Source organism: Rosa rugosa, chromosome 3, assembly GCF_958449725.1.
Source record: "Rosa rugosa chromosome 3, drRosRugo1.1, whole genome shotgun sequence".
Classification (NCBI taxonomy): Eukaryota; Viridiplantae; Streptophyta; class Magnoliopsida; order Rosales; family Rosaceae; genus Rosa; species Rosa rugosa.
This window is the reverse complement of record NC_084822.1, coordinates 51783007-51804371: the sequence shown is the minus strand read 5'-3', so window position 1 is coordinate 51804371 and position 21365 is coordinate 51783007. Positions and strand designations below refer to the sequence as shown.

General features: G+C 40.1%; 4 protein-coding genes and 1 non-coding gene across 12 annotated transcripts; 4 read left to right on the top strand and 1 right to left on the bottom strand.

Moving 5' to 3' along the window:
* The first annotated feature begins 70 nt into the window (after positions 1-70).
* Positions 71-3584, top strand: LOC133735310 (uncharacterized protein At1g01500). Of its 3 annotated transcripts, XM_062162730.1 has the most exons (4): positions 72-486; positions 650-716; positions 1187-2007; positions 3038-3584. In XM_062162730.1, the coding sequence occupies exons 3-4, from the start codon at positions 1297-1299 to the stop codon at positions 3266-3268; spliced, it is 942 nt and encodes a 313-aa protein (XP_062018714.1). In that variant the 5' UTR covers positions 72-486; positions 650-716; positions 1187-1296; the 3' UTR covers positions 3269-3584. The 3 variants fall into 3 exon arrangements, with proteins under 3 accessions (XP_062018715.1, XP_062018714.1, XP_062018713.1); XM_062162731.1 differs by lacking the exon at positions 650-716 and having other exon boundaries at positions 71-486; XM_062162729.1 differs by lacking the exon at positions 72-486 and having other exon boundaries at positions 509-716.
* Positions 3585-3750: 166 nt separating this feature from the next.
* On the bottom strand, positions 3751-6755 carry LOC133735311 (uncharacterized). Of its 2 annotated transcripts, none has more exons than XM_062162732.1 (6): positions 6495-6755; positions 5830-5947; positions 5471-5647; positions 5296-5394; positions 4961-5206; positions 3751-4416 (listed from the first exon to the last, which is right to left on the bottom strand). In XM_062162732.1, exons 2-6 carry the CDS (start codon positions 5890-5892, stop codon positions 4117-4119), a joined length of 885 nt encoding a protein of 294 aa, XP_062018716.1. In that variant the 5' UTR covers positions 5893-5947; positions 6495-6755; the 3' UTR covers positions 3751-4116. The 2 variants fall into 2 exon arrangements, with proteins under 2 accessions (XP_062018716.1, XP_062018717.1); XM_062162733.1 differs by lacking the exon at positions 6495-6755 and adding an exon at positions 6072-6228.
* Positions 6756-11716: 4961 nt separating this feature from the next.
* On the top strand, positions 11717-16837 carry LOC133735309 (uncharacterized). Of its 4 annotated transcripts, none has more exons than XM_062162728.1 (5): positions 11717-12666; positions 13408-13469; positions 13567-15558; positions 15676-15772; positions 16040-16837. In XM_062162728.1, the coding sequence occupies exons 1-5, from the start codon at positions 12555-12557 to the stop codon at positions 16684-16686; spliced, it is 2910 nt and encodes a 969-aa protein (XP_062018712.1). In that variant the 5' UTR covers positions 11717-12554; the 3' UTR covers positions 16687-16837. The 4 variants fall into 4 exon arrangements, with proteins under 4 accessions (XP_062018712.1, XP_062018711.1, XP_062018710.1 ...); XM_062162727.1 differs by having other exon boundaries at positions 16034-16837; XM_062162726.1 differs by having other exon boundaries at positions 13567-15588.
* A 73-nt stretch (positions 16838-16910) lies between these two features.
* On the top strand, positions 16911-16984 carry TRNAT-AGU (transfer RNA threonine (anticodon AGU)). The gene has a single exon. It is a non-coding gene; the product is annotated as a tRNA-Thr (tRNA).
* Positions 16985-19018: 2034 nt separating this feature from the next.
* On the top strand, positions 19019-21243 carry LOC133739368 (glucan endo-1,3-beta-D-glucosidase). 2 transcript variants are annotated; one of them, XM_062167149.1, is made up of 5 exons: positions 19019-19178; positions 19317-19981; positions 20059-20385; positions 20488-20842; positions 20920-21243. In XM_062167149.1, exons 1-5 carry the CDS (start codon positions 19121-19123, stop codon positions 20955-20957), a joined length of 1443 nt encoding a protein of 480 aa, XP_062023133.1. In that variant the 5' UTR covers positions 19019-19120; the 3' UTR covers positions 20958-21243. The 2 variants fall into 2 exon arrangements, with proteins under 2 accessions (XP_062023133.1, XP_062023132.1); XM_062167148.1 differs by having other exon boundaries at positions 20488-21243.
* The last annotated feature ends 122 nt before the right edge of the window (positions 21244-21365 follow it).

Below are 21365 nucleotides of genomic sequence, written 5' to 3'. Positions count from 1 at the left end.
TTCTACCTTAAACACGGAGAGGAGAAGGAAATAAATGAAGTTGTTAACTTGTCACTTAGGTTTGCCCATCACTTTCTTTGTTTGAGAGACAGAAGAGCCAGACTTTCTTTGTTTGAGAGACAGCATGAGATTGCCTCCCAATCGGATAAGATTGTAGGTAAAAGTCAGAGGAGGAGACCCATTTCCTTCAAGATCGCCACCCTCCTTTGTCCTCCTCCCCCTATAAAACCCAACACTCCATTTTACACAGTTACTGTGGAGACCTTTCAGCCTTTTCCAGTTTCCACACCCAAAAAGAAACTATTCGTAATTTATTTTTAGAAAGAAATTTTTTTGGAACACTTGGTCATTCTATTATTGCTGTCCACCAGTTCTGGGCTGTGGAGCATCAAAAGTCTCAACCTTTGGAGTTGGAAAGCGATTTCTCTTCGGTTTATAGATTTGCTTAACTGAGGTTGTGGATGGAATTGGACCAATTAGTCGTCGGTAAGCATGGTTTTTGCTAGCAAAGTTTTCAGGACCTTTATTTGTTAGTGGCTCTGTATCGTTCTAGAGAGGAGAGAAAAGAAAGTACCTTTGGATTTTTGCGTGACGTGTTTTCTGTCTCAATTCTTTATAATAGTTTCACCCAATTAGTTACCGACTACAGGGTCAAATTGAGTTTCAGTTCTTTTGCTTTCCTCTGAAACTGAACGAATTGGAGTTGGAGATTGCTGGTGGGTCTCCTATCTTTAATCTGTAAAGAATGAATTTTTAGTTCTGATTCTTCTGTGATAATTTTGAAGTTTGAATTTTTTGGTTCGTGTTTGATTATAATTGGATTGAGCTGCTATATGTTTATGCAATGCAATTTTCTGGTTTTTTTCTTTCTTTCTTTCTTTCTTTCTTTCTTTCTTTTTTTGAAATTTTAATTTGTGTTTGTGTGAGCATATACAGGTTTTTCCTTCCTGGCATCCTATTTATTAGCCTGTATACCCTTTCAATTGTGAGATTGGCATGTTCTTTTTCCTGATTCAAAGGATTTCTGTCCTAAAATTAGGATCTCATTTTCTTTTATCCCCTAAAAAATACCTTTTTACCTGGCAAGGGTATGTTTCTGGTTCAATGGATTTGTGTTTGACCATCTGGCTTTCTGCGTTTTCTTGTGTTTATCTGAACAGCAAATGTTCTGTTTATTTGTTACCAGGTTTCCTATGCCAGTCTGAGTTCAGCTTTGAGTGAATCCCGCTACAATGACGTCGCCATTTTAATTGATATCAAGGGTTTTCAGTGAGAGGTTCTCTCAGCTCCTTGATCATGGATGTTCCTTATGAAACAACACCAAGCAATGGTGAAGTGGCCAATCACGGCCTTCAGATTATTAGATACTCTCCTTACCAGCACAACAGTAAATTATCATCACCCTGGTTTGATCTGAGAGTCTTCTATGTAAGGATCAGCAACTTTATGGTGGATGAATCTACCCCCAAGTTTCTGACCCTCATCCATATTCCTCTAAGCCCAGATACCCTTTTGGAGGTAAACGGTGCAAAAACTAGCATGTACTCTGATGGTGTATCTTCACATCTTAGAAGGGATCGGGTGGACAAGAAATCCGAAGAAGTCACATTTGTGAATACAGACAGCATAAGGTTCACAGGGAGTGTGAAATTTGAGGTGTTTGATAAAGATGATCTTATTCTCTCCGGGGTGTTAGATATGTCTAATAGCAATGGTTTCGTTGGGGAATCAAAGAACAATGCCAAGCGATGGAGCATGAATTGTGAATCGGAGATCACTGCTGGCACTGGATTTTTCAAGGGAAAACAACTTAATGGCACTGAATCACCTGCACCGAGCATTGAGGTTTACGTTGCTGGCTCCTTCTCTGGAACACCAATCATCTTAACCAAGACCCTGCAGATTAGTTTCCGAAAGAAGCACAATAGGAAGAGCACTTTGGATGCAATTCCGGAGTATGAAGCAACTGAATTGCAGAAAGATGAGTCTCCTGACCTTGATACGGAGGTACATAGTTAAGCTTTATTATTGAAACTCAAATCTTGTGATATATGCTTTAGTTGTCTTTGTTAATTGTTGTGTTTCTTCTGGTATCTTGGAGCACTGTTTTGTCTATCATATCTATCAGGAATTTCTTCATAGTTTAGTTCTACAATGTTTCTACTTTCTAGTCCTTGATCAATCGAGTTAGTGAACAATATCTAATCCAAAACCATAGTGGTATGAGGAAATTTCAATCGTTTGTTATGCTGCCTGTGCTTCCTGCTTAGGAACATGTTCTTGTTTTATAAATCTGTTTTGTTAAACAAGAACTTGCATATAGAATCTTATCCTAGATGAGTCATGGTACATGAGAATGGGCAGGACACAGTTTCCAAGCGATGGGTTTGTACTCAAGTGTCCATTTTGTTTCCTGTGGCATTATATTTTACATCCTTAGTAGCTAGGGTCAGACGTGCCAACATCTCAAGACACTTGGCGGATAGTCTGTCGTCGTGGTGGACCACATTCTGCAGAGGACAGTACTGAGTTTATATTGGCCAGTTTATCATCTTGGGTTCTTCATAAGTTATGTCTCGAGTGCATAAACTACTATTGCTTGATCCATTCCCTTCCTCTCCCAAGTCCTCCATTAAATACTATCCAGCTTCTCAAAAACGTTTGATTGATTTAATGATTTTATAAAGTGCAGTTATATGAAATTGTACTGTCTAAGTGTACTTTAATGTGTCAATTAGTGCCAGCATCTCAGCAGTCGGTCATCTTGAGATGGCTTTTCCACTTTTTATTCAAAAAGAAAGTCCCACTTGAGATGTTAACTACGCCCGAGTTGATTACATATAAATTGGTACAAGTCGGATTAGGCCCATATTAATCTGACAATATTATGAATTTTCCTGTGCAGATGACTGGAGTTCTTAATTTTCCAGTAATCAATATGATTGAATCCATTCTTTAACCACCGTATTGGTTTTGGCTGTTTGTCTTTGGTTGGGATAGTACCTTGTTGGATTTCCTAATCTTGATTAAATTGCAGGTGGCAGAATATAGAAACTACAAACCAGAAAATGAGGAAGAGTATGGGATGTACTGGAGGAGGACAGAATATATGGATGGTGAAGATGGTGAGCTCTCATGGTTCAATGCTGGTGTGAGAGTTGGCGTTGGAATTGGACTTGGCATTTGTCTTGGAGTTGGGATAGGGGTCGGTTTGCTGGTTCGTACATATCAAACAACCACTCGGACTTTCAAGAGGCGACTGGTGTGATATCTGTAATCTGGACGTCTATACGTCCAACTGCGTCCGTGTTTGACATGCGTCCTGGACTGAAGATTTTGACAGAATACTGTTTGTGTAGCTGACGGTTACATGTTCCTTTTTCTTTGTGTTTTGCCCCCATAAATTCTTGTTGCGAGGTTTGTTTAGAAGGCTTGACAGGTAATGTAGTTCTTGTGTAATGGAAAGGGATGACAGTCTTTCATACCGAACGAGTGTATACATATCTAAAGATTGTATTTCGTTGTAAATAACATCTCTTTTCAGATCTAGTAAAGGTAAAGCTATATAGTTTAGATGGTGATTACGCTTTCCTTCCTTTTTTTCTAGTGCCTGGAGGAGTGGAGGTTACAGTCACTGTATGTCTGTATGAATAGCATAGCACTGTCATTTCAGTCTGCAAAGGAGGGCTTTGATATTACATCTTTTAACCTGATTTATTGTTTGATTCATCTCTAGTAGGAATTAGGATATGATGAAACAATTCCAAGATTTGGTAGAATTTGTTAGGCCAAGGAAATGAGCCGTATATGAACGACAATATCAGATGAATAGCAATGTATACATTGTGCAAAACTACCATCTTCAAGCATTTCATGATAAACAATTAACAGTTGTTACTAGGAGACAAGTAGTCAAGTACTAATAAAATTATACTCGATTGCTTTTCTGTCTTTGAATGGCCATGTAGCCTCTAAACACTGTCCCAGGAAGTCTCCCATCAAGACACTCAGATACACCTGCAAGAGAGGTTCTGCACGGAACTTAATGAGTTTACCGTCTCTCTCAGTTAAACCACCTCACTTATTCTAATATACTAAGGTTATCGGCGCGACATATCAACTAGCTGCCAGCGTGAGGCATGCTGGTTCAGGAGCTACCTCAGCTCCAGAATGACCATTGCTAGCATGATGTATCTTGTTATCACAGCCCCAAAAGGCAGCTGATTTCACATCATCTTGAGTCATTAATTTTGAGAACTCCTCGTGGTCATACTCTAGAATGGCTTTTCCTCCAAACTCAGTAGGGAGATTTTCCTCATCAAAATAGTGTTTCATAAGCTCCACGCTGTCTTTCTTCTTCGGGTAAACAAACTTTACTTTGTGGAATGTTTTGTTATCCAAGAAGTACTTGACAATCTGCATGAACATAAGGGTATCTCAAATGAATGTCTATCACCAATTTGAATGAAATAAAACAGATATCTCAAATGAATGTCTATCACCAATTTGAATGATTTCATGATTATCAAATAACAGCAAAGGACAATGAAATAAAACAGATATCTCAAATGAATGTCTATCACCAATTTGAATGATTTCATGATTATAACTGTTATTCGACCTTCAATTGTAGAGCCAAAAAGAAAACAAAGGCAGGAAAACCGGAAGCAACTCCAAAATTTTAAGATAGTAAACTAGGTTCGGCTGCAAAAAATCATCAAGTTCATGAAAACTTCTAAATTATTCATAGGAAGTAGAAATTAGGAAACAAATATAGAGTCTGAATATCATAGAGGCAAACATCATCACTGTTAACATCACATGTACATTCACCGGTCTTTCCTACATGATCTTCAATGGCACTGTCCAGGGTTAGCAGGCTCTATACAACCATTAATTCTTGTTGCAAATGATTTTCAATGGAGCTGTGAAAAGCAAATAAGAAGAATAAAGCTCAAACCTTCCAAAATGCTTCAAAAATCCGTGGAGGGTTGTAGAGAAACGCCACGGCTAGCCTCTCAGGATAGTGGTTCTGTAAAATATTGATGGTATCGCGTGCTGATTTGACAGGGACAGAAGTATTCAGTGTCCACCCGGTAAAGTCTATCAACCAAGCCATTTGTTCTTGACCCTCTGGAAGATTAAAGACAGCATTCTCTATAAGATAGACCAAGTGCCGGATGTTATTGTCTAATGACATTGTGTTCTGCAGCATTTGTAGAAGCATTAATTTTCAGCTTAAGTAATGACAGACAAAGGTATTAGTAATATGAATTTGATAACAACCCACTCTACCTGCATTGCTGGTCTCAATATCAGAACAGTCCTCCCATGACGGTCACGAAAATTTGCTCTATAAACTTTTCCAGTCTCGCCTTCAACTGCAACTTCAGGCTGACCATATAAAATAGTCAGTAAAACTTGATTCATAGACAGAGAGAAATATCTAAGATATGGAATGAATTCTTACCCAACGAATTTCCTCAGGCTTATAAGTCGACCTCCATTTGAGTGTTTCTTCCAACATTTTCTTCGACTTGTCTACATTCCCATTCCGCGCATCCAAGTACCTCCTGAAGCACGCATCAGTACAGAACTGCAAACTACGGCCTGATAGGGGTCCAATTGCAGCCTTTAGCTCGTTGATCTGCATTCATTTGCATATATATTGACGTTTATAAATTGTGGTCAATCAAATGGTAGTAGCATCTAACAAGCATTTATTTGCTTTTCGCCATTAACTATCAAATAATTAAGACATATATGTTCAAAAACAAATAAAGAAAAAAAAAATAATAACTATCAAATAAGAAACTTGCGATTAATTACCTTCACCTCAGGCTGCAGTGAATCATTCTCGTGATGATGAGACTTTCCCCAGTAGCCAAACATGGTCACGAATGGTTCAGTATCACAACCTCCTCGTAACTCACTAGTTCAACTTCAGCTGGGAAATTAATTACACAGCACACAACAACATATCAGCTCCTTAAAACAAGTACCTCCTCAAATATCGTAACAACTAAATTTAAGGTCCAAAACAGATAAACCGAATGGCAGTAAAATAATACTTGTTAAGATCGGTTCCACCAATCAAATACAAAACTACAAAAGCAGAGCAGAGCAGATCGATCCACCAACTCCAGAGTTGCAGGAAAAAAAAAAAAAAAGATCAATCACGCAAATCGCGTCGCCTCCATAAAACTAGCGGAAGGTAAGCGTGATTCAACTAACCCTGAATTCCAAGAAACAAATGACATTGGACGGCACAAATAAATGAACAAGCTTGACTCTTGACTCGTGTTGGGCCCCCGGAAAATGGAAGCCTCTGTTTGTCTCTACTAAATATAAATGCATCCTTCCTAGTCAAAAAAGTGGGTGTTCCATTTTTCCCGAGCTCAAATAATTTCTTGACTTTTATTAAAGTGATCTAGAAGAATATATCACAACAAACCCAGAAATTATATGCACTAGATAAATAAAAAATTAAGTACCTGAAGAAAAGTAGTCTATGGGTGAAGCTGTGAGGCTACAACCATGGCGAAGAGAGAGAGAGAGAGAGAGAGAGAGAGAGAGAGATTTGTTGTTCACGAAAATGTTGTGAATAAACACGGGAGAGAGAGAGAGAGAGAGAGTGAAAGAGACCGAGTTTGGAGCTGTTGGTGTCTGTTTGTTTCGGCAGCTCCAGATATTTTGGGCAGAGAGAGAGAGAGAGAGAGAGAGAGAGAGACTGTGCTTTGCTGGCGGCACTGCTAGCACCACCGCCTGTTCTTGTTTTAAGCAACGACAGGCGGTCTGAGAGACCTCCACGTGTTATGTGAAAAGCATCACGTCTAAATGGAAACCGCGGGGTAAGTACGTTTGTCTCCTCGAGCTAGCTCGTGTGTTGTGTGTGTCAGAGTCTCCGAGAGAATCAGTAAGTAAATCAATCTTGATTTTGCCCAACCTACGTGGCGGATTGTGAGTGGGACATTGAACAATCTTTTGGGAGATCTCTCTCTTTTTTTCCTTTTTAATTAAATTTTAGAACAAATTCGGTTTTATATACTTTTTTCTGGCCAAATACTATGTTGCAACGTGTCAATATATTCACATTGGTTTTCTTGTGTATTATAATAAGAGCAAGTTCACCCGTGGGTCACCAGGTCACCTACTATTTATTATTTTTTATGTGTATTTTTACTCTCTGGGTCACGAGCACAGTGTATTTCGTGTCATGGGTCGCCTTGTGTCACCCTGGGTCACTTTCTAGGTCACCTTGGTGACCTGCAAGTTGACCTGGTGACCTGCAAGTTGACCTGGTGACCCAAGTCTTATTGGAAACTGTGCCGGTGACCCAGAGAGTAGAAATAAACACTAAAAAGCAGTGAATAGTAGGTGACCTGGTGACCCAACGGGTGAACTTGCTCTAAGATATAAAACCGGTTGATGTTTTTCTTCTTTTGAGTAACTTTCACGACGAAAATAAAGTTTCCAAGTATTAAAAGGGGGCTGAAATTTGCACACCCTTTTTTACATTCTATACACCCCTTGTGCTGCTTTTACCAAATCACCCCTACACAGCCTACAACTAAAACACACACACTCTCTCTCTCCCCCTCCGATCCAAATCTCAGACTCTCTCTCTCCCCCTCCCTCCCTCCCTCCCAGTTTCCATTTGGGCAACCCACACTTTAAGCTTTGTACTTGAATTTTCATCATCAAAACGAATGGTGAAGGCACTAATCCGCAACCCACAATCCTCCTCTTCTTCCTCCTCCTGATCATCAACACCGTACACGTAGCACGATATCTGCGCCGACAATTCCTCCTCCGCCGCTCAACGTTGATGTCGATGACTACTACTAACCTGCTTCTTCTTGCTCCTGCACTTTTTTTTGGATTTCCGATTCTGCCCCTGGCTCTGGTTTTCCTTCTTCTTGTTCTTGCCTAACCCCAAGCACTTCCTCCCAACCATCCACGACACTTTCACGAAGGCCAGAGTCAACAGGTTGACCAGAGCGCAGGGGCAGCAGCACAACGCCACGCAATCAACGATCATGCCGGTGCTGCATGACCGGCAATACTTGCCGGAGCACTCGACCCGATCACCGCCGCGCCGTCGTCGTCGTCGTCTACTAGGTAGCGGCTCTTCTTCGCTCTGCTGATTGCGGCGGCGTCGTCCGATGAACTCAAGTCCGGTGAGTGGTGTTTACATGGCACTGGAGTCGGGCTTTGGTGACCCATTTCGGGTTGCGGATTACTTGACCCGTCTTTGATTGCACAAATGGGGTTCTGTGGATAGAGAGAGGGAGAGAGAGAGAGAGAATGGTAGTTTCGGAAGAAAAATATTGTGAATTGATAAGAAATATTAAAAAAAGGCAAATGGTGTGTAGAATGTAAAAAGGGGTGTGTAAATTTCAGCAATCTACTTTGCCTTTCTAGAATGTGTTAATGGAAATGAGAGTTGGCCACTTGCTTATAAAGGAAAAGTACAAATGGTGGAGGACTGGAGGGTCTTGCAAGTAGCAAGTGCCAAGTCAATTTTCTGCCCACTTTAGACTAAAGAGACTCCTTTCAGCAAAAAGAAACAAAACGAAGGACTTTGATAACCACCACCCATCAAAAGTTTGGTACAACAGTAATCAAAACGTACATGTTAGTCGACATAAATTAAAAATGAGAAATCTTTGATTCATATATTTATATGGATGACTTTGATACAATAATCACTTTAGTCGACATAAATTAAAAATGAGAAATCTTTGATTCATATATTTATATGGATGTCTTCGATACAATAATCAAAACGTACATGTTAGTCGACATAAATTAAAAATGAGAAATCTTCATATATTTATATGGATGACTTTGATTTCTCCTCCTCACATATTCTACCAACTTGGAAATAATAGAGGTAGCAACAGTGAAGAGAAACCCACATGACCAGAATAGGATTCCTTTCTCAACAGAAAACAACAGCCTTGCTGCAAATAGAAACGGGACAGAGGTAGCAAAGTATATCCCTTACGTAAACTAAGCACCAGAATTCTAGGCTGCTTTGTCCCTGAAACAATCTTCTAATCTTGATTTGGGTCTACACTACTCAGAATCAGCTCAAAGTATCTACTATAACAGAATTCGTGCTGCCACTGAACTGATGAAGGCTTGGCTTTGGCTGTAATGAAGAACACGAAGATTCATGCGACTGGCATTCAAGGAGAATGACTCGAAGACACAGCTTGTACCACAAAGAGGAAATGAGGAGCATAGCAGGGCAGAGGCTGCAGAGCAAAGAGACTGAGTAACCAGGCTGTTAACAGCAAAAGAAACCATTTAACAAAAACTAAAACCCACATTTCAATAAATTCTTCAGAAAATTGGCAATTCAAATCATTCTTGGAACAATTCAGTAATGCTCATAGCAATAAAGGGATCCACGTGGACTCGAACCACCACACGCCCAATCCTCTAAGTTCAGGATAAGCTTTTGGATCCATGGATTGAAAACAGTAGTAACAAGCCAAACTATTTGAACACAAATAAATAACTCAGCATACACAATAACCACCCAAAAACGTAGGCAGTCAAAATCAGTTTGTATGCAATAACAATGACAGTACGAATGTTGATATTACTTCAAAATTCTTATAACAGCCACAGTAAGAATGCTGTCGGTCAAAATCTATTATGGAAATTTATTAGGGACAAATCATTCAAACTAAATAGTACTCGAATTACTTGGTGATTATTATTCTGATATTGCAAGCACCTTATATGAAGCATGAGAAAACCTTCAGATGGATAAAGTGACAAGCCACATGAGTACAGCTACAACTTATTGCCATTTACATTTGATCTCAAAAACTCTAAGAAATCTCCCCCAGAGACCACATTGCAGACTGAAACGACTTCAGAAGATATAGAAAAGATTTTCTTGCCCTGAACCTTCCCCAAAATGTTTGCTCAAAACCAACTATAAGGGTCACTCGCACCAGTGCAATTGTAGCACATACTTGCGTAATATATCTCAATAACAGAGCAATTGCAGGACTGACAAGTAGAATGCGGCAAAACTTAGTATAGATCAATATGAAAATCGGGATGCCGTTCCAAATAGAATAAACTAGCAGTTTACCTACCGATTACATAACGTCCAACAACTGAGATAGCCTCAGATCAGGAAACAATGCAAACATGAACAATTGCATTTCTAGCCCTTGTGTCTGCCTGCATCAGGACCCATTTAATGAAGATTTCACAAATCATCAAAACAAAACTGTACAACGAAATTCTACAACTGTCTAACCTTCCCATTTATAATTCTTCATCCTCACTCAAAACAAACCACAAAAAAAGGGGAATTGACAGGAGGAACATACTACAATCAACAGCAAGTATGAGAACAGAATCTGCCACATCCATATTACTTCAATATTCCATCAACCATTTCTTCTGTGCTTACAGATATTGATGCTTCAAATTGGCTGATAGAGTATCGCTTCAGATACATACATATGAAACAAACTACAACCCTACCTTCCCAAATAACATGGAACATATCACTACTCTGAGTACTACTCTCTACACATCAACACCTAGTGCCTCCACATCCTCACAACAAAACAAAAACTACCAGATACTGATCGAAAAATGCAAATAATTGACAAAGGCACTCTAGCTCAGATACTGATCAATTAACTATCATTGATGAAAGAATTGCAAACTAGAATCAAATGGATCTCAACTATGATTCTCTGTTGATCGTGAACAAGTGATAGAGCTGAGAATGGGGAAAAGGTGCTCGAGCGCATGGTAGCAGGTTCACTATATTGTATTATTGGATATGAAAGCAAGCAAGTTAAAATGCTGGTAGAGTCAAATGTTTTCTTACTCATGTCATTGGAGGGGAAAAACTATGTGATCTTTCTGCGCAAGAACTTTATAAGGTGATATTGGAATGCTAGTTACCAATGCAGCATTTGCAGTGATCAAACCAATTCCTATAGCTTCACACAGGGTTTACAAGTATAGAATTAATATCTTAAATGCCAGGCGTTAAAAGAATCCTAACCGGTTTTCAATGGAGTAACAAATGAAACTTAATACCTCCTGCATTGAAATCGAGATGGCCAGTCAAATTCTGCAGTTAGTGCCGGTTCAATAGCCAAATTGATATCCTATTTGGCTTCTCAAATACTAACGCAACCGTAGACTAAAATGTGGTGTGTCTCTGTGTGTGTGGGTGGGTGTGTGTGTGTGTGTGAGAGAGAGAGGGAGAGAGAGAGAGAGAGAGAGAGAGAGAGAGCACGCAGAAGAGGAGGGAGAGCCGGACCAAAAAAAACAACAACTCCGTGCCATCTCCCTCCCCTAAAACCCAAAAAAAGTAAATTTATTAGGGCATTTTGACCTGCCATGCAAGCGCACCTGTCATGGCAAAGGTCTCCTACACATTTCAACAGATTATATATACCTTTCCTTCGATTATCCTACCTCCATCATCTTCAAGACTACATGATTGAAACAAGATTTTGCAACAATCATACAATTCTACAAACCAGTCATCATATCAATCAACCTCCACCGTTGCTCCGCCGCGCCGATCCAATTAAACGAACGCAGACGATTAGCGAAGGCTAATTGTCTGAAATTAAAAACGATGCGAAAAATTAAGAACGAGATCAAGAAGCTTAAGAATCAATTTGAATACAAGAAAAGTAATGAAATTTCCATTACCTTGTGGATTTCATGAGGTGAAGATTCTTGATTCTTTCTGGCCTGAAACAGCGAGACGACGAGGACGAGGACGATTGGATCTGAAGAGATCCGGTACCGAAACTCCAAGCCTGAGACGAAAGGGTCGGGTCGGGTCGGGTCGGGTCGAATTCGAATGGGAGAATTGGAGAAGGAAATAGATGTAGAAACGAGAAGGCGATGAAGGGTTAGATGAGCCTGAAAAAGAAGCGGTTTGGTTTGAGAAGGGCGGGGTTGATCTATTTATATTGTAAAAATCGACAGTTATTTTGACTTGGCCAGAGGTAGTAGGGTAAAGACATTTACATTATTGACGAAATACAGTGGGCAAGGCTAAATGTGGATTGTATGAATCATCATAAAACGTGAGGGAAACACAAAATGGGCCGAGACTTCTGTCCATCGAGAGATGAAGATACTCATTGAAAACTAAGCAAAAGTTGCGCATAGACAAGCTTGGAAGAGAAGCTCTTTGAAAACCCTGCCCTTGCTTAGATTGAAATGTAAGTCAGGCACACGATCACAAACATAGAGAGAATGAGAGCTAAACGTTCACTTCAATCTTTCTATGATATGAAGAAAGAATCTTCCAACACTGTTTACTTTTAGTTTTGGAATGGACTTCCCACCTCAACCAACTTTGAAAGAATCACCTCAACCACAATTTCAAGCTAGCAATAGAGCATTACCTCTCATCTCTCTGCCCCTATGCAAAAGAATTTACTACCAAAAACACAATGTACAAATTTGTTGCTCAAGTATTGTTGAGACAATACTGAAACAGAGTTGCAGCTGCAGGTCTGCACTGCTGCACGCACAACATGGCAAAGAGATCAGATTTTGCGCAAAAGCTGCTGGATGATCTTCGGGTTAGGAAGGAACGAATGGCTGCACCAGCGCAGAGCTCAAACCGTTCAAACGCAATGGCTATAGGTAAGTATATATTTAACCTCCTGAAACTTGTCCTGGTCATTATGAAATGAAGAAGATATGAGCGTTTAGAATTTCCTCATTACCAATTCAAAGAGCATGAATTAGGGCTGCACTTAAAGACTGAAATAAAAAATTCATGAGAACTATGATTCTTGTGCACTGAGTGCAAGCAATAGTTAAAAGCAGCAAGAAGTGTATAAGGATCACTTGAAAGAACAAACACAATATTTAAGAAAAGAATCTAGTTCTTTGTCCTTTTATTCAAAGAGTCTGCATGTGAAAGCACTGCAAAAGTACCTTCACTTGTAGAAATTGCATTGTTGTTCTGAAAACTATGACATATTTGTTGTTATTTGTCCCTGTAGCAAATTAAATTTAAAACTACACTAACTAAGACCCTCATATTATCTGTTTAACTTTCATACTTGAAAATTGAAATTTCTTCAAGACGATTAGGAAAATGGGTGTCGGATGGTAAGTTTGATCTAAACTGATTAGACAGAACATAGTGGTAGACCATTGCTTCTCCTGTTTTACTCACAAACTAAAGATGGAGAGACAAAAAGTGGTCTGTTTTGTTTTGATCAAATGAGATATATTTCCACTTTAGGACCGATGAAGGCGCAAAACAGTACACTTGAACTGACATCTGCGGAGCTCAAACGGTTATGTATGATTTATAGCTAGAGAATATATATACTGAAACTGATTCCTATCGCACTCTATGATGTCTTCATACAGATGCATATGCTTATTCCAAGCAAACTTATAGAGGATCAAGGGATACAAAAACCCATGGAATAGTAAGTGATCATACTTGAAATTGCTGCAATCTGATTATTATTAAAGCAGATGGAATGAAATTAATTTTGTCTCCAAATGTTTTTTCCACTCTTGTAGACTAGTTCCAGAACTGGGAACCCCCAGAGCAGGTCAACTGGAAGTAGTAGAACACCTATTCGTCAAGAAACTTCAAACCAGATGGTTGCTTATGGGAGAGGTGGGAACTCAGGACAAATAGTAGATCTTTCCATGGCCTTGGCTTTTGCACTTGAGAATGGAGCCACAAAACTCACCAGAACAAGTTCATCAAGCAAAAGTTCAGTGATGGGATTTCTGAATCAAATTGGTAGGGGATCCATGGACTTCAACAAAATGGAAAGAAAGGGAAATGTCAACATGTACTGGGGTTCAAGTAGTCAGTTCCCTAACCTTTCAAATTTTCATATAGAAGAAATATCCAGAGGGGCACAGAAACTAAACCAGATCCTTAGAGCTTGCTCCAATGGTGTTAAAGTTGATAAGTTTTCAATAGAGATCGGGAAGGAACTGTTTAAAGGGGCCATGGATTTGGAAGAGTCCTTGAGAATGCTTGTGAACCTGCAGGAAGCTTCAGAACATATGACCACCTCCCAAAGGAAAAGTCGGATCACATTGCTAGACGAAGATGAAGATGGTGAAGACCAAATAGAAGAACAAAAGCAACTGGCTCTGCCAAGGTTTTCCTTTGACAAATCAACAAGACATGCTCGTAAAATCCAAGAAGTAGGAAGGATGGCCCTCAAGCCTAAGATGGCAGCTCTGACTTACCCCACAGGAGGTAGTACGGATGAGAAGCAAGGCAGAGAGACAGCAACCTCAGTTTCTCGCAGGCATTCAGTCAGCTATATCCCTGATGTCAAAAATCCATCAAAACAGTCAGACCAGAAAGTGTCTAAACCAGAAAAAGATAGGATTCCAAATGTTATTGCAAAGCTGATGGGCCTGGATGAGCTTCCCAAAAATGAAAACGCAAAATCCACTACCACACAGAAAGACAACATCCCTAAGAAACCAAGAGAAAGGGGAGCTGCAATAGGGCACACAATGCAGGAAAGCAGTAAGATTGCTGGTGTTAAGACCAAAGATGGTGAGAATCTGGTATCCACAAGTAGACAGAAAGTGGTAGAAGGCAATAAGAATCCATTGATGCAGAAAAACACTGCTTTTCTTCTGCAAGCAGAAAAGGTCCTGGCTGCCAACAACAATGTTGGCCTTGAGATGGTTATTCATGATGGAAAACAATCCTCAAAAGACTTGATGGGAATAAAACCTGTGACAAGATCAGGAAAGACAACCACCATGAAAACAGATAAGCAGCAAAGTGCCAAATTCAGACAGAACAACAGTAAGGATAATCACGAAAAAGAAAGAAAGCAGGATACTATGAGGTATGGGGAACAAAAGTTGCAGGTAAGAAAACAACAAGGTACTGAGATGGTATCCAAGAGTACATCCAACAAGGCAGCAAAGCAGCCTCACACAAGCCAAGCCAGGGTAAATAGAAACAGTATGATAGAAGTTGTTAATGCTGTGCAACCCAGAGGAGTTCCAAATGGCACTTACCACGAGAATCTGGTGAGAAGAAAAAGTTCAGTTGAATTGAACATCCATATGAATGATTTTCCTCAAAAGGACTCAGATCAAGAAAATTTAGGCATTCCACTAGCTATGAAGGAGAAAGCTATTCATCATGTAGCACCCTTACAGAAGGCAAAAACTAGAAGAGTGAATAAAAGTGAAATTCCTCGAAGAGTGGATGAAGTAGTGACCAGAAGAAATGGAACGCTGTATAAGTTGACAAGGCCTCTAAAACAATCTATTTTGGAGCAAGTGACACATAGAACCCATGATAAAGTCGGTGGCCACAATGGAGCAGAAAAGGGTAGAGCCAGCAGGTTGAAACAAGCAGAGCCATGCATTGTCAAGTCCAACAAATCAACAGAAAGCACTCGACCACTACATTTGGTACAAAACCTACAGAAAGAAGCTGAGGCTCCTACTTTCTATGGTCACAATGAAGACGAATTCCGAAGCCTCCGAGAACCAAAAACTCTAGTCCCACATGACAGTGTAAAGTTCATCTTCCATAAAACCCGAAAGGTTCTAACTATTAGAGTTAAGCAAGATTCTGTTCATCAATTCAACCTTGGTGGGAACTAACTCAAAGTTTTGTTGATTGTTATGCAGCGTCAAAATTCAGTCTCAGTAGTACCTAACGATCAACATGATCAAGTACCAATCTTTGGAGCTGATGAGTGCATTACATCACCAAATGCACTTAATGGTAAGTAGAACCTCTGCTTTCAACTGAATTCCCCATCTCACCTAAACAAAAACAATTTCTTTTTCCCTTTCAAAAAAACCATTTTTTTTTTTCAAGAACAGTTATATACCTCCATAGAGAGATTACAGATTTTTCTATATCTATTTCAAAACCCAAGTGTCAATCCATGTAGTTCATCAACAAAAGTTACTACATTTCTACCTATGAACCTATAAATCAATGCAAGTGGCAACAAATGGTTCAGTAAGTTAATAATCAAAGTTGCAGGAACCCAATCAACCCATGAAGACACCTTGGATATTTCATCCACATTGCAATTGGAGCAACAGAAGCCTTTCAAATGGAGAAAACAAGAGCCACTTACAGAAACTGAAATCCTTCTCAAGCAGATAGTGATCCAGAGCCAACTGTTCCTCAACACAGCAGAGGCACTTTTCAGACTCGAAATCCCTTTCGGAATTCTCCACGCTAGTAGTAGCGACTACGATCATGAGTACAACTACATCACTCATCCCGAAGACATAAAGCTCACATTAGACTGCAGCTACGAGATAATGAAAAGAAAAGGTAAAAGGCAAGAGCTCGCTGTGCATCCCAATTTTGTGAAGGTATCCATAAGCTTCACTCAGGTCCAGTCTCTGGATGAGCTGGTTAAGCAGTTGAGTAAAGACATTGATAAGCTGAAACTGTATGGGAAGAATGGAAAACTGGAATGTGGGGCTGAAGAGTATGTGCCTAGAATGCTTGAATTCGACGTGAATAACAGGGAGCCTGAGCTGAACTGTATGTGGGATTTGGGTTGGGATGTGACCATGTTTGGGTTTGTTGAAGTGGATGAAGTTGTTAGGGATCTGGAGAGGGGTGTGCTCACTGGACTTGTTGATGAGCTTACCAGAGACCTCTTTCATATGTGAGAATTTCCATTACTGCAAAATGAGCAGCAACAATGCATTTGGTGTATTTGGTTTTGTAACGGATACATTGATTTTGTAATTGTTGATAGCAGTAAGGGTTTCAAAATCCTCAGTTTGCTGGAATTCTGGTTCATATACATTGATTTTGTAACTCTGCTTTTTTTTGGGTTCATGTACACTGGGATTATTTTCATGTACCACTACTTTGACAGTTTAAAACAAAGGCTCTCGTAGCTCAGTTGGTTAGAGCACCCGTTTAGTAAGCGGGAGGTCTTGAGTTCGACTCTCAACGAGAGCAAATTTTTATTATTTTTCAAAAAATTGACCAGCGTGTGGTGGTCTACCTTTTTTGCTTCTGCAAAAACAACCCAGTTAGCTTGTTAGCAAATCTTTGGTCACTAATGCCTTTCTCGATGTTAAAGGAAGGCACTCTGTGGATGGATCAGATGCACCAGAAATGCTAAATTATGCTTCTTCTTCTTTTTCCTTTTTTATGAACTATGCTTCCAGAAGAGGCATTAATGATCAGACACTCACAATAGAAATTTAGCTAGTGACCAAATTATGCTTCTTCTTCTTTTTCCTTTTTTATGAACTATGCTTCCAGAAGAGGCATTAGTGATCAGACACTCACAATAGAAATTTAGCTAGTGACCAAATTCATTAGCCCATATTGTTCTCAATGTTAAAGAAAGGCACTCTGTGGATGGATCAGATGCACCAGAAATGCTAAATTATGCTTCTTCTTTTTCCTTTTTTTATGAACTATGCTTCCAGAAGAGGCATTAGTGATCAGACACTCACAATAGAAATTTAGCTAGTGACCAAATTCTTACTTGATAGGAAAGTTGACAATGGTCGTGATCATAAATAATTACTGAATAATATCTCAATTAGTCCAAAATAATTACTTAATTATAGCTATACAGAGATTTAGTTAGCTACCAAACTCGTACTTTATCGGAAAGTTGATAATGGTTATGATTGATAACATCAGAAGTTATTCATTAAAGTACTGATCCAAGATAAGCATGTTGATCGATTTTGCAGTAGTTTATAATATGCTAGCTAGAGGCCAATCTTTAGCATGTACTAGGCACTGGGAGAACAAAAGCTTTAGTTTGAATGTTTGAAAATTGAAATCATGGTTCTTCTCTATCATTATTCAAAGGTTACTTCGTCACCAATTATACTCAGCTTGCTAAAGTTGGTTTCCTTTGTGCGTTTGTTCCTGAAGTAAGCACATCAATATTCTACTAATATATGAGAAGCTTTTTTCATAGTGTGCTTTGATTGAAAATGCTTTACTTTCTATGTTGCTCAAAGTTCTTTCAAGCTGGAAATGTGGCCATGTTCTTAAAAGGAGAGACTGTATTCCTTAGTAAGGAAGTAAAAACATGCACTAATATGTGTATTTGTTTGATTTCTTTTTCTTTCTTTTTAACTAACTAAAGTGGAGGTGGAGTTGAATTGAAATCCTACAACTTTGAGAGTCAGTAGAGAAATTATTACTCACGAAAACTACAAGCAAATTTTTAGTGGGCGGCCATACTATTTGGTCTATCCTATCGATCAAATTTCATAGAAGAAAAATTTTGATATTCAAAACACTTCATATTTATCATTAAGATTCAAAATATATATCAATTTATAAAAGGAATATGTTTTTGATTGAATGGTCGGACAAATCTAATACTCCGACTATCTTCCTAAAGAATGCCTAGCCAATAAGACAAGTGTCTTCATGCATGAGATCTTTACATGTGGACCAAAAAGCCACGTTGATAATGATAGGTAGGGCAAACGTACCAGCCAAGTGATACGCCCGGTCAATCATATCTCTCTATTTTTTAATTGAATTCCAAAACCATCCATGTTTAATTATAATAAAATACTCAAAACACCCCTTCTGTATAGACAGTGATTGGCTGGACGTACGGCTACGTGGCACGCCCGCCATACCTAAGAATCTCTCATGATAACCAAATACACAAGTACACAACGGTCGCAATAAAAGGCTATTTACGCCATTTCCTAAATACGATTTCAAGTACATGCATGAAAGCTCTCTTTCTGCATTTTTATCACTCTCACAATTAAACCATTGTCTCCCAACTCCTCACCTTTACAAAATCAGAACCGCCCAGCCACAGTAAGTACCTTTCGTTTTTTTCCCCCGGCAAAAAAAATAAAAATAATCATTCAAACAGAAGCAAACGCTACACGTCGTACATACGCCCAAAAAAAAAACTTACAGAGATTCCAGTTTCACAGGTAGCAGATTAGCACTGCACTTAACTCGATGTCCAATTTACTTTAGTAAAGTTGAAGCCCACCCCACCGAAAATTCACTTTACGGTTTTACCCCCAAGTCCCGTCATCTATTTCTTGCGCGCTTCGCTTCGAAAACCAGAGCAACCTGAACAGAGCAACCATGGCGATCATCCTCCTTCACATTGTAGCCTTCTTCGTTATGACTTTCAACGTTGCAAGTAAGTTTGAAATTCTTGGCCTGAAGATGAAAATATGTTTCTTTTAATGTAAATGAAATGATTAAAAAAAAAAGGGTCTGTTTGAGTTGCTCTGTTTCTTACTTTCTTTAATCTGATTATTGGTTTGATTGAATGCAGATTGTCAATCCTTTATCGGCGTAAACTACGGTCAAGTCGCCGACAACCTCCCGCCGCCGTCATCCACCGCAAAGCTACTCCAGTCCACCTCAATCCAAAAGGTCCGGCTCTACGGATCCGACCCGGCCATAATCAAAGCGCTAGCCAACACCGGCATCGGAATCGTCATCGGAGCGGCCAACGGCGACATCCCTGCCCTTGCGTCCGACCCGAATTACGCGAGCAACTGGGTCAGCACCAACGTTCTTGCCTTCTACCCGGCAAGCAACATCATCCTCATAACGGTCGGCAACGAGGTCCTGACCTCCGGCGACCAGGGACTGGTGAGTCAACTAGTTCCGGCGATGCAAAATGTCCAAAACGCCCTCAACTCCGCATCTTTGGGCGGGAAAATTAAGGTCTCCACTGTCCATGCCATGTCGGTGCTCAAGCAATCTGAGCCGCCGTCCTCCGGTAGCTTTGATCCTAGTTTTGGTGACGTCATGAAGGCGTTGCTGGCGTTCTGTAGCGCCACCGGTTCGCCTTTTGCAATCAACCCGTACCCGTATTTTGCGTACCGGAGTGACACCCGACCCGAGACCCTGGCTTTCTGCCTCTTCCAACCCAACCAGGGCCGGTTCGACTCCAACACAAACATCAAGTACATGAACATGTTCGACGCACAGGTGAGACGACCCCGGTTAAAGACCGTTATGCCTTTGAAACCAAATTGACCTAATTGTTAACTAACTCCTCTGTTTAGGTGGATGCAGTAAAATCTGCATTGAACTCCATGGGGCACGGTAATGTGGAAATTGTGGTTGCGGAGACTGGCTGGCCGTACAAAGGAGACGACAATGAGGTCGGTCCGAGTGTCGAAAATGCCAAAGCCTATAACGGTAATCTGATTGCGCATCTTCGATCAATGGTTGGGACTCCATTAATGCCAGGGAAGTCGGTGGACACTTACCTCTTTGCACTCTATGATGAGAACTTGAAACCCGGCCCTGGTTCCGAGAGAGCTTTCGGCCTCTTCAAGCCTGACCTTACCATGACTTATGACGTTGGTCTCTCCAAGAGTGCTAGCCAGGTGAAAATTCATCATCATGAACAGAACTAATCTTTGATGTGTACATCTTAGTCTACATTGTAATTTTTTTTATGTTCACCATTGTCATTTTTGTTGTTGTAGACCCCCACCACGCCAACTGTGCCCAAGACGCCGACCGTGCCCACCACACCCAAGACACCCTCTGCAGTAGTGCCCAAAACGCCAACAAACCCATCTACTGCGCCGAATCCAAATAAAGGGGTGTGGTGTTTGCCTAAGAAAGGAGTGTCGGAGACTCAGTTGCAGGCTAACATAGATTATGTTTGTGGACATGGTTTTGATTGTAGTCCAATTCAACCGGGCGGGGCTTGTTTTGAACCAAACACGGTGGCTTCCCACGCTGCTTATGCCATGAATATTCTGTATCAAACCGCCGGTCACGATGCTCAGAACTGCGATTTCTCGCAAACTGCTACACTATCCTCGAACAACCCTAGTAAGGCTTTGACCAGAATAAAGTTCATTTCACCTCAAGCATGCATTTGTGTGCTTATACTCTTTTGTTTCGTATAGGCTACGATAGCTGCAACTACCCAAGTGGGAGTACCTGAAGATATAGAGATAGATGGCCTCTGTGTCACTAAATAAACGTCACATTCTGAAAGCTAAAGCTGAAGGAACTTGAGAAGACTGAAATATGTAGGGGGAAAAAAAAAACTAGGATCCTGAATCCTTCAGGAGTTCAGGGTGTGTTTTGTGTAACTTATGATGGTTTATGTGTTTAGCCTGAAATTAGAAACCTTTCCTTTCCTCCAAATGGTTTTCTAAGAATTGTTTTGTGTAAATGTAAATGAATGAATATATATGGTTTATGAGAGAGCTGTGGTTTCCTAAGAATGTATTTAATATAATCTAACCATCAATTAATTTATGTCGGTGCAAGTGCACGTCGGTGCACTGAATCCTCCCCCTTCATATTGACGTTATGTTGGTCTGTTTCATATTAATATGGCAATTAC

What these genes read in the sequence shown, in the direction of transcription:
- LOC133735311 (XM_062162732.1), bottom strand. Translation starts at nt 5,892, where the DNA reads ATGTTTGGCTACTGGGGAAAGTCTCATCATCACGAGAATGATTCACTG. An exon ending in CACTGCAGCCTGAGGTGAAG is followed by an intron (nt 5,648 to 5,829) that starts GTAATTAATCGC and finishes AAATGAATGCAG; the next exon opens with ATCAACGAGCTAAAGGCTGC. An exon ending in TATTGAGACCAGCAATGCAG is followed by an intron (nt 5,207 to 5,295) that starts GTAGAGTGGGTT and finishes CAAATGCTGCAG; the next exon opens with AACACAATGTCATTAGACAA.
- LOC133735310 (XM_062162731.1), top strand. Translation starts at nt 1,297, where the DNA reads ATGGATGTTCCTTATGAAACAACACCAAGCAATGGTGAAGTGGCCAAT. An exon ending in CTCCTGACCTTGATACGGAG is followed by an intron (nt 2,008 to 3,037) that starts GTACATAGTTAA and finishes ATTAAATTGCAG; the next exon opens with GTGGCAGAATATAGAAACTA.
- LOC133739368 (XM_062167148.1), top strand. Translation starts at nt 19,121, where the DNA reads ATGGCGATCATCCTCCTTCACATTGTAGCCTTCTTCGTTATGACTTTC. An exon ending in TATGACTTTCAACGTTGCAA is followed by an intron (nt 19,179 to 19,316) that starts GTAAGTTTGAAA and finishes GATTGAATGCAG; the next exon opens with ATTGTCAATCCTTTATCGGC. An exon ending in TCTCCAAGAGTGCTAGCCAG is followed by an intron (nt 20,386 to 20,487) that starts GTGAAAATTCAT and finishes TTGTTGTTGTAG; the next exon opens with ACCCCCACCACGCCAACTGT.
- LOC133735309 (XM_062162725.1), top strand. Translation starts at nt 12,555, where the DNA reads ATGGCAAAGAGATCAGATTTTGCGCAAAAGCTGCTGGATGATCTTCGG. An exon ending in ATACAAAAACCCATGGAATA is followed by an intron (nt 13,470 to 13,566) that starts GTAAGTGATCAT and finishes CCACTCTTGTAG; the next exon opens with ACTAGTTCCAGAACTGGGAA. An exon ending in TCTTCCATAAAACCCGAAAG is followed by an intron (nt 15,589 to 15,675) that starts GTTCTAACTATT and finishes ATTGTTATGCAG; the next exon opens with CGTCAAAATTCAGTCTCAGT.